The sequence below is a fragment of the Colletotrichum acutatum genome (genome assembly GCF_030867785.1).
Source record: "Colletotrichum acutatum strain CBS 112980 chromosome Unknown BDZ83scaffold_118, whole genome shotgun sequence".
Taxonomy (NCBI): Eukaryota; Fungi; Ascomycota; class Sordariomycetes; order Glomerellales; family Glomerellaceae; genus Colletotrichum; species Colletotrichum acutatum.
Genome location: NW_026849112.1, coordinates 1 through 12,740, shown reverse-complemented (window position 1 = coordinate 12,740; position 12,740 = coordinate 1). Strand labels below are relative to the sequence as shown.

The window sequence follows — 12,740 nt, the reverse complement described above, 5'->3', positions numbered from 1 at the left end:
TATACCTTACTAAACGAACGAGAAGTAATACGAGCTCTTAACGAATAGGTATTTTTCTATAAATAGAAAAAGGAAATCCCCGAGTATAGTATTACTAAATAGAACCGTCGATAATAAAAAGTTTAATAACGGATCCGAAACTATAGCCTATATAAAAGTACGGCTTATAGAAGAAAAAGAATTAAAGGGCCTAAGAGCTCCCTTTTTATATTCTTTAAAAGGACTAATTAATAGTACTACCTAGGCATTCTATACTAACGAACGGTACGGTTTAAAAATCTTTTATAGGATTATCTTAAATATAGGAGTATTATAATAGTTAATAAGAGGTAAAGGGTAATTCTAAATACTCTAAAAAATAACCCTAATTACTTTAAATACGTTAATAGTAAGTATTACGAGAATTAGCTTCGGCCCGGGTAAGGAGATATACGCCCTAGGTATAATAAAAGTTAATATACGCTTTAATATAATAATCTTCTATATCCTACCCGTTAATATACTATTTTTATTATGCTTAAAGGATATAAACTAGTTAGGTATCGTGTTTAATAATATAAGGAATAGACTATTTAATAATAAGTAATTTAAGTTTATTAAACGGTAATAAGGATATACGTTTATAAAGCTCGAATTAGATATTAAATCTATTAATTATTTTATAGAGGGCGAGTTTAAGCGATTATACCGACGCTTCGGTTATTTATTAATTACGAAGCTATATAACCTTTTAAAATAATTAGGGAACAATATTAAAATAGGAGCTCTAAAGTAATTAACGAGGGTATATTACTAATACTAAATAAACATATAGAGCCCCTATAAATTTAAGTTTAGATTATATAACGACCTTAACTTTAATTAAAAGATCGTCGTCGATATTTTTTATTTAAATAATTACTTAGTACTGTATATTATTAACAGGGCTATATTATTTTAAAGAGGATAATTCTTTAAGGATATATAGGCTAAGACTATTTAGTTAACGCTAAAAAGGGCGTAGATTAATATATATTAAAGATTACTAAATAGCATTAAAACCGATACCGGTACTAGCTTTAAGTTTATAGAGTTTAGGAATAATATTACTACGTATAGTATATAACTAAAAATCGTATTTATTAAAGTATATTATAATATTGGTAAAATAAAAAGGGTATATTAATAGTTTAAAAAAGTATTTAAAATTATCCGTAACAAGAGCCCTAATACTATAGATAAGGAGTATCTTTAGATAGTATTTAAATACTATAACGATACTATAAGCCTAAAAGGGCTAGTTTTAACGCTTCTCGTATTTAGAGTATACTTACGGACGACGACGGCTTTATTATTATTATTAAACGTAGCCTAGCGAGCTTAAGTAATTAATAAAATAATAAAAGTACTCTAGGAAGTAAATACGAGGAAGTAGATTAATAAAGCCGTTATTACCTATAATAGGCTAAACGTAAGCCCTAACCTCGATATACTATTAAATTCGGAAATAAGGGTATAAAGGGAAACTATTAAATAGTAGTCTAGACTATATAAAGTAATCTCGGTTAACGAACGGTTATATATTATTACTAAAGATCGGGACTAATTACTAAAAATATTAATTATAATAATACGACCGTACTATATTAATATTAATAAAGAGATTTTTATTTAATAAAAAAAAGAAGAGCTAGGGGAATCCCCTTAATTACTTAACGATAAATAAAAAATTATTTTTAACGAAATCGTCGTAATAAAATAAATAGATAATAAGGGCGAAGGTAAAGTAATCCCTCTGCCGCTAAGAAAATATTTAAAAAGACCTTAATAAAGGGCGCTACTATAGTAATTCGTTACTAATACTAAAATAAATACTATATTTTATATAGTTAAAAAAAAGGCCGATTTTACGCTCATAGTTTAGCTATAAAAAAAGGGCGTAATTATAATAGCTAGAAGGCCCTACGAGGGATTAAATCTTATCGAAGTAAATATATTATACGATCAAAGGGTTTACCGATTTATCTTTTATAATTTAGTTAAATACGCGAATATCTATATTTTTAAATTATATATAGTTCGAGAGATAAAAAGGAAAAGTACTCTTTAACTATATAAAAAATCGAAGTACGTTATATAAAGGTACGGCGATATTAAAAAGGCAACGCTACTTATTTAATTACTTACGGTTTAACGCTATAGCTAACGCTTTATAATAGTATTTATAATATCGTTACAGTAAAAGGGATACGAAATATAAAGTCGTAATATTATATAAATATATACGTAATTAATAACTAGGCTTATAAAAAAGATCTTAGCTTACTTTTTAAAGGAGATAACTAATAAATATTTAAAAAGTATTATTATTAAAATACTTAAGCCGTTATACGGTTTTACCGAATTAGGTATTTATTAATAGGCAATATACTACGACTTTTATATTAATTAATTATTAATAGTTACGTTAACTTACGACCTTTACCTCTTAATATTTAAATACATAAACGACTTATTCAGTATTATTAAAATATAAATAGACGATACCCTAGGTCTATTAAATATTAAGTTTATAAAGAAGGAGGACGAGGAGCTCTAAAAGGCTAAATTCGTAGCTAAACTAAAAAAAATCTTTATAATAAGCGTACTATTTACGTTTAATAGAGGGATCTTAACTATCGAGGGAGATAATATAGTATTTTAATAAAAGGGGTAAAGCGAGAAGATTAGCCTCGTCGACTTAAAATCCCTTAACTATAAAAAGTAATATAGGGCTAAGCTCGCCCGAGGAGCTTATATTACGAATATCTATTAGCCCGAGGCTATTTTTAACTACGCTAAAGCTATATAGGCTATAGAGCTTACGGAGTACGATTTTAATATTTTTAATTAGCAATTTTAATAATAATAAAATAATTATAACCGAGGTCTTATTTATTAATTTATTAAGCTCGCTTTAACGAGGCTATATATATTTATCGACGGATTATTTATAAATAACAACGACTTAATTTTATAGCTAGGATATATTATTATCCTCGTTAATAAGACCTTCGGCGAGGATGACTTTACGATTTAAAGTAACGTAATTTATTATTTATTAATAAAGAGTAAGCGAGTTATTAAGAGCGTATTAGCGTTTAAAGTTTACGGAATAGTAAATAAAATAGATATTACTTATATAATTTTTATTACGTTTAAAAGGATTATAAATAGACTTAACTTTTTTATAATCCTTATAATTATTTATACCGATTTATATTCGCTATATGAATACTTTATTAAGTTAAGTACTATAAAAGAGAAGAGGCTTATAATCGATATTATAGCTTTTAAGTAGTTATACGAATAACAAGAGATCTTCGAAATCCGTTAGATTAACGGGGACAATAATTTAGCTAATGCTTTTATAAAAGCTATATTTAATAAAGGGCTAGAGCAATTCGTTAGTAAAGGAAAAGTAATAATACGAATAGAAGGATAGGTAACCCGTAAAAAGTAGAAAAAAAAAAAAAAAAGGGTATATTTAACGGGCTAGTTAGAGGTTAAATTATACTTCTAATTGCCGCTATTAAACAATAAAAGAGAGAGAAAGTTAGTATTAAATTAGAAGTTTAATTCGACTTTATAATAGCGTAGGGGCTATTTATTAATTGTATAGTTAATTATTATGGCCTACTTAACCTGCGGTTAGAATCTCCTTTTTATACCTACGTAGTAGATTAATATAGTTAATTGACCTACTTCGTTAACCTACGGTTCGAACTAATTGACTAATATCCCTGTGATAGGGATACTAACACCTGCTGTGCGAGCTGCGCCACTTGGGCCGCTGGGAAGGACGGTAGGGATAGCAATTATACTAACATTCCATCTACTGTGCAGATGAAAAGGTTCATGAGGAAGATGTAGCCAGTCGTTATTGGGTCCAATCCATGCTGTTTGCTTGCCATAGGCAGAGAAGGACGGGTTGAAGCATATGAGGCGCAGCAATAGATCTATGCACGTGGATACTTGCATCGCCGCTCTTCCCACGTTTTACTTGGCGCACAGGATCTCTGAGGATGACGGATAAGGGATTCCAGGACAAAAATACAATGCTTGATTCACTCACCTGAGGTCCTCAACCTCCTGTAGTAGGACATACGTCTCTGGGCGTGCCGCACGTCGGGTGCCTCTAGCAAACAAGTGATACTTAGGGCTGCCTGATCCTCCCATACGACTCTGCAGCAAGGTAGCATCTGTCACAACTTGGGTCCTTTGTTGGCAAATTTTTATCAAAGAGATCCTTCTTCCGGGCTTTCCACCCCTTCGGTATCCTCCTCGAGGCATTTTCGGGATCATCGTTGCCGGTCGAATAAGGGTGCACGTAAACAGGCGGAATATTGACCATACACTGGTCCGCGGTGTTGCAGCAGCATATGCAAGAAGGAAGCAAACAACACGTTTCCGGCCGCAAGCCGTCTCGCACAGAATTGCTCATGTTGGACTAATGCCCGAGATGGGGCCCTGCAGAGAGATCTCGCACCAACCAACTGGGACGGAACTCATCTGGAGATCTCGTACTGTGCCCTACTTCACCCTCCTCTTCTTCTCTTCACAGCGCCAGTGGCGGAGGCAAGACCCGGGAGAAAACGTTGGGACGATTGTAAGAAGAAGGAGACAAGAAAAAGAATTATTTGCTTTTCGCCGCATACTGTATGCAGGACTGGACATGTCGCTCCAAGGCCACGGAAATGAAACCGCACCGCCGCTCGGTCTGTGTCACCTACTCGAACAGACGAGGTTGCATGGGATGAAATTGAGGTAGATGTAGGGAGAGAGACAGGAGGAAGAGATGCACATTCTCATACGACGGAGGTGAGAAGCGCAAGATGGTTCGACCGACAGTTGGCCAATGCCGCCGTGTCTCACACTCACTGAGTCCTACCGGCTCACTCTCACTCTCACTCTTGCTCTCACTCTCACTTTGACTATCATTCTCACCCTATTTCCACTCATCTTCTCACCCTTACTTTTCCGCATCCGCATTAACAGTATCGAATCGCGGATGTCCCTCGGCAATGACTGACCAGCAAACAGCAATCTGCGCCGGTTGCGACCGAGACATGTGACGGTTTAAGTCTGATTACCTTGCAACCCTCATCTTTCGAATGCCAGTTGAACGCTAGGAGCGCAAGTTGTCGCAGCCTCTTGACTTCCTTTCGACCGCGATATTGGGAGTCGTTTATAGAGGTTGCCTGCCAGGTCGCAAGCCACTCAGGCGGGAACGGCGCTAGAGACGACCTCATTCGAGAACCAAGTGCAAGAGAACGTGGAACCAGACTGGGACGTCGTGAAACCACGGCATCGTCCCGCATAGACGGCACTGTTGTCTGTAGTGATCCTCTCGAGTTGAGGCGGTGTTGCCCACACCATACCCGGTCAACGGACTATGAACCTTCTAGCTCATCTCTCAGAAGCGGCCGTTCAAATAGAGTTTCGTCTCGTCGAGAATGGCCACGGACTGTGATTGGGTCATTCGGTACTCGGATGGGTGTTCGTCGCGTGGTCGCAGATGGGTTATGCGGTTGAGAGATATGCAACGGATACCGATACCGCCCGCGCTGAGCGACTGTTGTTGGGACTGGACTGCCTGTTGCCAAGAGCACTGAAAACGTCGATAATGCGACCTGTTCTCTGGCTTGGCTTGCGTGAGCCTATGTGTTCCATCCACCATTGCGCATACCAAAGGAGCACTTCGTGGATCTTGCACATTGCCCACTACCAATCTAAAGCTCTCCCGGAACAACATTCACTATGTCACGGATATTGGTTGGTGCAAAAGAAAGATGTGTATAAGAAAACGTGGGAACTCCGCCCCCTCCGGAGTGGGTGCTCGGTGGTGCTGTGATTCCAGTCTGGGATGGGCTGATGTTGACCAGGAAATCCGGGGAAGAGGAACCTTGACACATTGCGATCTAGATTCTTCCTTCCCCGTCAAGTAAGAAGACCAACGAAAAAGCGCGCATTGTTTCATTTGGGAGCCACTATTAGGCTGCCCAATGCCAGCTAACCCCAAGTTGCCCCAGGCTGGCGGCGCCGCCAGGTCGAGGGCCACAGTTCGTGTCAAAGTCGGTCTTAATGGCGGCAAAGCTTATCTTGTCGACCTCTTTCCCAGCCGTCTTTCTCGCGGTGCCCTGGATGGCGGCTGTTCCCAGAACATGGACGGGGAAACGGGCGCATCAGTCGCCAAGATCACGCCGGTCTCCTCGTTTGCCACGAGCTCTCGGTGAGAGAAGAGACTTGTGGCTTGCACAATTCATGACGGTGGCCTATCTAGCGAAAATGGCTCTCTTCCATTGGTTTTCGTCGGTATGGGGAGCTCGTGTTGCTCGACTCTCATCAACAAGCCCACTGCTCACAAGACCGTCTAGCTAGCTCGGGCGCCCGCCAAGCTCCAACCAACGTCGACGGTGTGCTGCCCGGTCTCGGCTTCACTGGAGGATGAGAAAGGCGGGAAGAACCCCGGTGGCCCGCCATCATCCATGTCGCTGATGAAAATGAATACAGGCTGGGCTGGGCACTATCCACCCCAATGGAACGGGACTTGATCGCATATGACAGCGCGACAGAAGTCAAAAGCACGCGATGCCCCATTGGCCTCTTCTCTAGCAAGATCTTGGCAGTCCAGAAAACAGGTCTTCCCCAAGAGCCCGAAGGATCACAGACGTCGGCAAGAATTCCCCTAGTTTGGCAAAGAGCCGTAGCTTGATTAGCCCGCCTCCACTGCCGGGCCCCTCTCCCAAGACATTCCAAGACCTCGACTGAAATGGAGTCGTAAAGTAATCGGAGCGCTCTCGTTAAACTCCACGACTCCCTCTCCGTGCGGGGAAAATGCCTAGAAACAGGATTGCGGGGGATGGAGAGAGAGGAAGAGGGGCGCGGCATGGGGTGTTCGTGAGAGGGCCGGTTCCCTGTCTCTGGCCAACTCTCTCGCTCAATGTCCGAACTTTTTCTGTTTCTTATGCTTATTTCGTCCGGGGGCCTCCAGGAATGTCGGTGGATGAGTGGAGAGACCTGTGAGGGGAAGACGGGGTCACGATGATGACCAAAAGATGATGGCGGCACTGAGGAGAGAGATGATGTCGAGGGAGAAGTCCGTCAAAAATTGTTGATGTTCTCACCCCTGTCTTCGTGTTGCCCACCAGCATCTCCACCAGGTTCCCCATCCTCTTCCCCGTTTTCTCCCCCGCGCCGCGATGGCCGTCACGACGAGAAGAAGCTTGTGAGTTGGGGGAAAACGGCTCGAACTTAATGCAGCACCCATCCTGAAAGACTCACATACTTCGGATACAAGGAAGCTAACGGGAAGAATCGAACATTCTATGCATTCAGCTCGACCTTCTTGTCAATCTAGCGTTTCCGTTTGGTAATCGTGAACCGTCCAGCACTCCTTAGCTTGCAGGGAACAGTCTATCCATAAATAAGTAGTGTAGCACAAACAAATCACTTGGGTCACACTATGGGACGTGCAGGCAATGTGCTGCCAGCAAGGAGCAATGGTCTCATTCCAATAGGCCAATCTGCAATATCCTTAGGGCACACTGCCCGTCGTGTTTGCGCCTGGTGCCAGCATAAGCGCAGGCGTCTCAGGCTGGGCAGAAAAAGAAGTTGAGGGCTGCGCTCGACGAGTCATGGATGTTGCTCAAACGGCCTGGGCATCGTCGACTCCAGTTGTCTCTTTTTCTATCACCTCCCATCGTCGTATTGGCAACGGATCATTCACCTGTCTGGCTTGTTCTTACACTCTTCTCCGCCTTTCTCCTCCGTCTTCCCCCCATTATGAGACCGCCATCCTTTATTCTGCCCACAGCCTGCCTTCCTGACTAGCCCCAGACTCGCCAGTCTGCGGGCCAATCGCTAGCTACAAACGGCTCCGGGGTTGGCTCATGAGAAGTGCCAAGAGCTCTGGGCATGCATTGGCGGGGGCAAGTCATCGGTCGTACGGACGAGGAAGTTAAACAACTCTTCCTAGTGGAAATGCGACTCGAAGTGTCGAGACGTCGGAGACACAAGCAGCGAGCAACGTGCTAAAGCTGAGTTCTCTGAGCTAGAGCCAGCCACTCAAATCCCTAACTCAAGCCCCCTGCCATTCTCTTCGTCTCGAAATGCAAGCCAGCTGCGAGGAAGACCACGACCAGCAACCTGCATGCTGCATGGCTACGTACCGGAAGCCCAAAGCAATAAGCCCTGCAAACCCTGCCCGCAGTTACTCCCTCACTCTCCCTCCTCCCAGGCTCCCAAAGTGTACCAGACCTCAATCCAGCCTTAGTCCATGTCGTGGGCGGCGCGGCGGCGAAGCTATGACTGGCAGGCAGGGTTCCCGGTACCGAATTTGAAGTACTCCCGTTCCCATCCCGTCGGAAGCCCGCACGGTGATGGCTGTTTACACAGTACTTCGGAAGAGAGGGGCGGGCCATCCAACGAAACCACTCAGATGGGAAGCCAATTTCGTCCTTCCCATTGGGGTATGTGATGTATAGAGTGTGAGTGTGAGTGTGAGTGGATCGGGGGTAGCACTCGGCGGCCACGGAGGGTCCCGGGCATGGCAGGACTGTCGTTGAATAAGAGAGGGAGACGAGACGGCCACCTACATCCCATGTTGTCGTCGAATTTATAAGAAGCAGCGCTCAAGGTTTCATCCCACGTTGGCTTCGGATCTACCCCTCAAGCTCATCCAGGTTGTTTTGGGACACATCTTCTCTCTGTGTGTTTCTCTCTCCCACTTGACCTCCCCGTCACCTCCCAACGCCTCCTGATTGCCGTGTTCCACCACATCTCGAGTCTTGCTCAACCTTTCTCTCCTCATCCCCTCTCATCCTGAGCTTCGGCTGCCGGTGAATATACCTGAATAACCCGACCATTTAAGCGAACCACGCACCAGATTTCGTGCGCCTGCCTTGCCGACGGATCCTACCTCTCTTTATTGAGAGTTCTTTTCTTTTTTCCACCACCGAAAGGCAAGAGGGAAGCAAACTTTTCTGCGGGATCCCACACACAAACCTCGGAAAAGCGACACACCTGGTTCCAACGCGCTCGCGCGCATACGCAATTCTCATTCGCACATCGAACACCTTTCCCGCTACCCATAACCGTCGTTCCAATACCGTAGCCATGGATCGCTACGGGAAGAAAGACCACGAGCTCGCCGAGAGCTCGGATGAGAAGCCCATCGACTCCCAGCTCGAGCAGGCGCAGATGCTTGCCGATCTGCCCGATCCCGATGCCGGAAAGTCTGCAGAGGAGCGTGCCGCCATCGTACGTGTGCTCCCTCTCCGGCTGATGAGTGATGAGGTCGTGAAGCCTTCACTCACTCATCCACTCTGCATTTCAGACGACGAAAGAAATGAGTCCACTCACGCTAACTCGTCTTCCCTTTTTAGGACAAGAAGCTCATGTGGAAGGTCGACCTTTGGCTGGTCCCTTGGCTATCCCTCCTTGTAAGACATGATCTTCCCTCTCACTCACCTTCTCCTAGAATCTCAGCGCATGAGCTGCTGCGCGCGCATAATACGATTGACGATATACTGATTCCATATTTCTTCATAGTACCTCCTCTCCTTCCTCGACCGAACCAATATTGGCAATGCGCGTCTCGCCGGCATGGAGGATGACCTCAAGATGAGCGGCACCGATTACAATATGTCGCTCACCATCTTCTTCATCAGCTACGCCGTCTTCGAGCCCGCCACCAATGCCTTGCTCAAGCGCCTCACACCCCGCATCTTTTTCACCGGAATCATCATCGTCTGGGGCATGATCATGACGCTCATGGGTCTGTGCACGAACTTTTCCGGTCTCCTTGCCGCCCGCTGGTTCCTCGGTATCGCTGAGGCTGGTCTCTTCCCTGGTAAGCCCGCTATTTCATCATGATCTCACGGAAACCTATTGTTGTGAGATTTCGGAGGCTAATATGAGATACTAGGTGTCAACTACTACCTCTCTTGCTGGTACAAGGGATCCGAAATCGGTGTCCGCTCCGCCGTTTTCTTCTCCGCCGCCGCTCTGGCCGGCTCCTTCGGCGGTCTCCTCGCCGCAGCCATCGCCAAGATGGACGGCATCGGCGGCAAGCCCGGCTGGGCCTGGATCTTCATCATCGAGGGTCTGGCCACCGTCTTCGTCGGTATCTTCTGCTGGTGGATGGTCTTCGACTGGCCAGAGGGCGCCCGCTTCCTGACCCCCGACGAGCGCATCCGCGTTCAGCGCCGCCTCATCGCCGACAAGCAGGGCCGCACCGCCGAGGACTTTGACAAGCGCCATATCTACGCTGCCATGAAGGATTGGAAGACGTATGGATACATGGTCATCTACATGGGCTGCCTCGTGCCCCTTTACGCCTTCTCCCTCTTCTTGCCGACCATCCTCCGTGGCATGGGTCACCAAGGCACCAAGGCCCAGCTGCTTTCCGTCCCGCCTTACGCCGTTGCTGCGGCTCTCACTGTTACTGTCGGTATCATTGCCGATAAGACCCGCTGGCGCGGATACTGCAATGTCGCGACTGTCACTATTGGTATCGTCGGATTTGTCATGCTCATCTCTACGACAAACCCCCAGATCCAGTACGCCGGAACTTTCCTCGGCGCCGCTGGTATCTACCCGACCATCTCAAACACCCTCTCATGGGTCATCAACAACACCGAGGGCTCTCTCAAGCGTGCTTTCGTCCTCGGCATGGTCGTCGGATGGGGTAATCTCAACGGTGTTGTCTCTTCCAACATTTACCTCAAGGCTGAGGCCCCTCGTTACCTTACCGGCCACGGTGTTGTCTTGGGCTATCAGATTCTATTTCTCCTCGGTGGATCTATCTTCATGCACTTCGCGCTTAGAGTCTCCAACAGCCGCCGCAGAGCAGGCAAGATGGATGCTCAGTGGGCTGGCATGACTGATGAACAGAGGTGGGTTGCTGGAGACAAGCGCCCCGACTTTATGTACACACTATAGGTGCTATATGGTGCTTTGCTTTGCTATTACAGCTATAGAAATTGGGTCAGGAGGTATGAACCCTGCGTTCAAAGATTGAGCTACATAGTGTCTCAAGAGCGCTCTTGTGTACATTCTTTGTCTTTGTGAAGTCAATGATACCATCCCTGCATTAGAGATTATCATTTCACTTCTTCGTATGCACGTGCTTCCAAGGACTGTATGTGTGTACAGCCTGTGTCCTAAGGTGGTCTGTTACGAATCCACATTATTGCATATTACCTTGTACTATTAGCTAGGGGATACGGAGCCTACGCTCTTGGTTGGTACAATGAAACATGGAATTTTGTGTTCTACAATCTAAATGAACTACGTCACATTCCGTTTACAATTCCAGACCTCCCACAACCCTAGGCCTCACTATCTGAGCTGAACTCAACAAGTCTGGCACCTGTTGTGTTGTAATTTGGCGGATTCCTAGTTTTCTCCGCCCATATGGCATCCGTCCGACGCTTGACCTCGTCGACCCAAGCTCTCTCAGTTTCCGCCGTACAAGCAACAAAAATACCGTCTGGGGTCAAGCCAAGACCAAGGTGTAAGTTGTCGAGTTGCCGATCAGGTCTTACTAAAAATGTCGATGTCGATCGGCTGAAAAATACATTGAGCTTGATCTTGTCGTATGTCGTCCACAACTCACGCCCTCCGTCAACCATAAGTCTCTCAAAGACCAGATGCTCATGCTCAGAACTTTGATTCTCTGGAGCAGAAAGCCGAAACTGCCATTGTCCTTGACTTGGCATGAAAAGGTCCAGAAAGTCATAGGTATGCGCGCCACAGTCCAGATAGCGGAGGGATTGTGTATGAGGCTGGGACATAGATTGGTGCAGGCCGAAGGGGTCGCAGACTATCCTGAACCTATTGGTGCCGTCAGTTTGGAATGTGTGATATCGCGATTCCTTCATTCCTCTTCCCTGATAATCTTATGTCAATAAAACAACAATACGCGGCAAAGATATCTATGTCCTTGGACATTTGCCCGACTCACGGTATTTGCCAGGATAATAGCAGCAAAATCGTCCCATTCTTCATCGCCGCCACCACCGCGGCCTCTTTGCACTTGCATTCCAAAAGCAGCGCCATTCTTGATATAGTTTTGGATTGTCTGGTGTGCTTTGGCCGTCGCCAGCCCCGCTCCCTTGGCACTGTTGAATGATCTGTTTGCGTCTAAGTATTAGTGCATCCGCACCCCTTCATCATTGTTCTTGTCAAGATAGATTTCGAGATGGAAACATGCTTACTCATTCGGGGTTTCCGGGTTCTGGTCCAAATAGACTATAGGCGGAGATACTGTATTTTGGAAAACCGTTTCGACGAACTTGAACAAATAGTACTTGACTCTTTGATTCTTGGCGCCGCCTCCAGATACTACAATCCGGCCACGAATGCCTTTTTGCGATGATGCAAGTTCAGCTTCAAGATCCCTGATGCCGCGTTCGGCTTCAAGCAATGGTTGAAGAAAGGCTTTCTTGAACATTTTGGTCAGATTATGAAGCGGAATATTGACGTGGAAGCGCTTGGAGGTTGAAAAATACTTCGCCGGCTTCGCGATAGTAAGATCCATGTCTTCGAACTGTGTCTTGAACTCATTCGGAGACTCTTCTCTGAACGGAATGTTGTTCCCAAGAGCTATGAGGCGCGTACGAAATTCTCTGAGAAACTCATTACGAAGCAAATATGAGAATTCTTGGCTATTGAGTTTACCGATGTCCGATGTGGTGTGGTTGGCGCAAAAGTCACCG

At 45.2% G+C, this 12,740-nt stretch overlaps 3 protein-coding genes across 3 annotated transcripts; 1 reads left to right on the top strand and 2 right to left on the bottom strand.

Moving 5' to 3' along the window:
* Positions 1-7,970: 7,970 nt before the first annotated feature.
* Positions 7,971-8,594, bottom strand: BDZ83DRAFT_45628 (uncharacterized protein). Its single transcript, XM_060503197.1, has one exon. The coding sequence runs from the start codon at positions 8,439-8,441 to the stop codon at positions 8,094-8,096; it is 348 nt and encodes a 115-aa protein (XP_060360430.1). The 5' UTR covers positions 8,442-8,594; the 3' UTR covers positions 7,971-8,093.
* Positions 8,595-8,990: 396 nt separating this feature from the next.
* BDZ83DRAFT_45616 (major facilitator superfamily transporter) lies at positions 8,991-11,301 on the top strand. Its single transcript, XM_060503194.1, has 4 exons — positions 8,991-9,279; positions 9,405-9,461; positions 9,571-9,871; positions 9,947-11,301. The coding sequence occupies exons 1-4, from the start codon at positions 9,136-9,138 to the stop codon at positions 10,960-10,962; spliced, it is 1,518 nt and encodes a 505-aa protein (XP_060360429.1). The 5' UTR covers positions 8,991-9,135; the 3' UTR covers positions 10,963-11,301.
* BDZ83DRAFT_635150 (uncharacterized protein) lies at positions 11,282-12,361 on the bottom strand. Its single transcript, XM_060509150.1, has 2 exons — positions 12,240-12,361; positions 11,282-11,912 (listed from the first exon to the last, which is right to left on the bottom strand). Exon 2 carries the CDS (start codon positions 11,901-11,903, stop codon positions 11,352-11,354), a length of 552 nt encoding a protein of 183 aa, XP_060360428.1. The 5' UTR covers positions 11,904-11,912; positions 12,240-12,361; the 3' UTR covers positions 11,282-11,351.
* Positions 12,362-12,740: the final 379 nt, after the last annotated feature.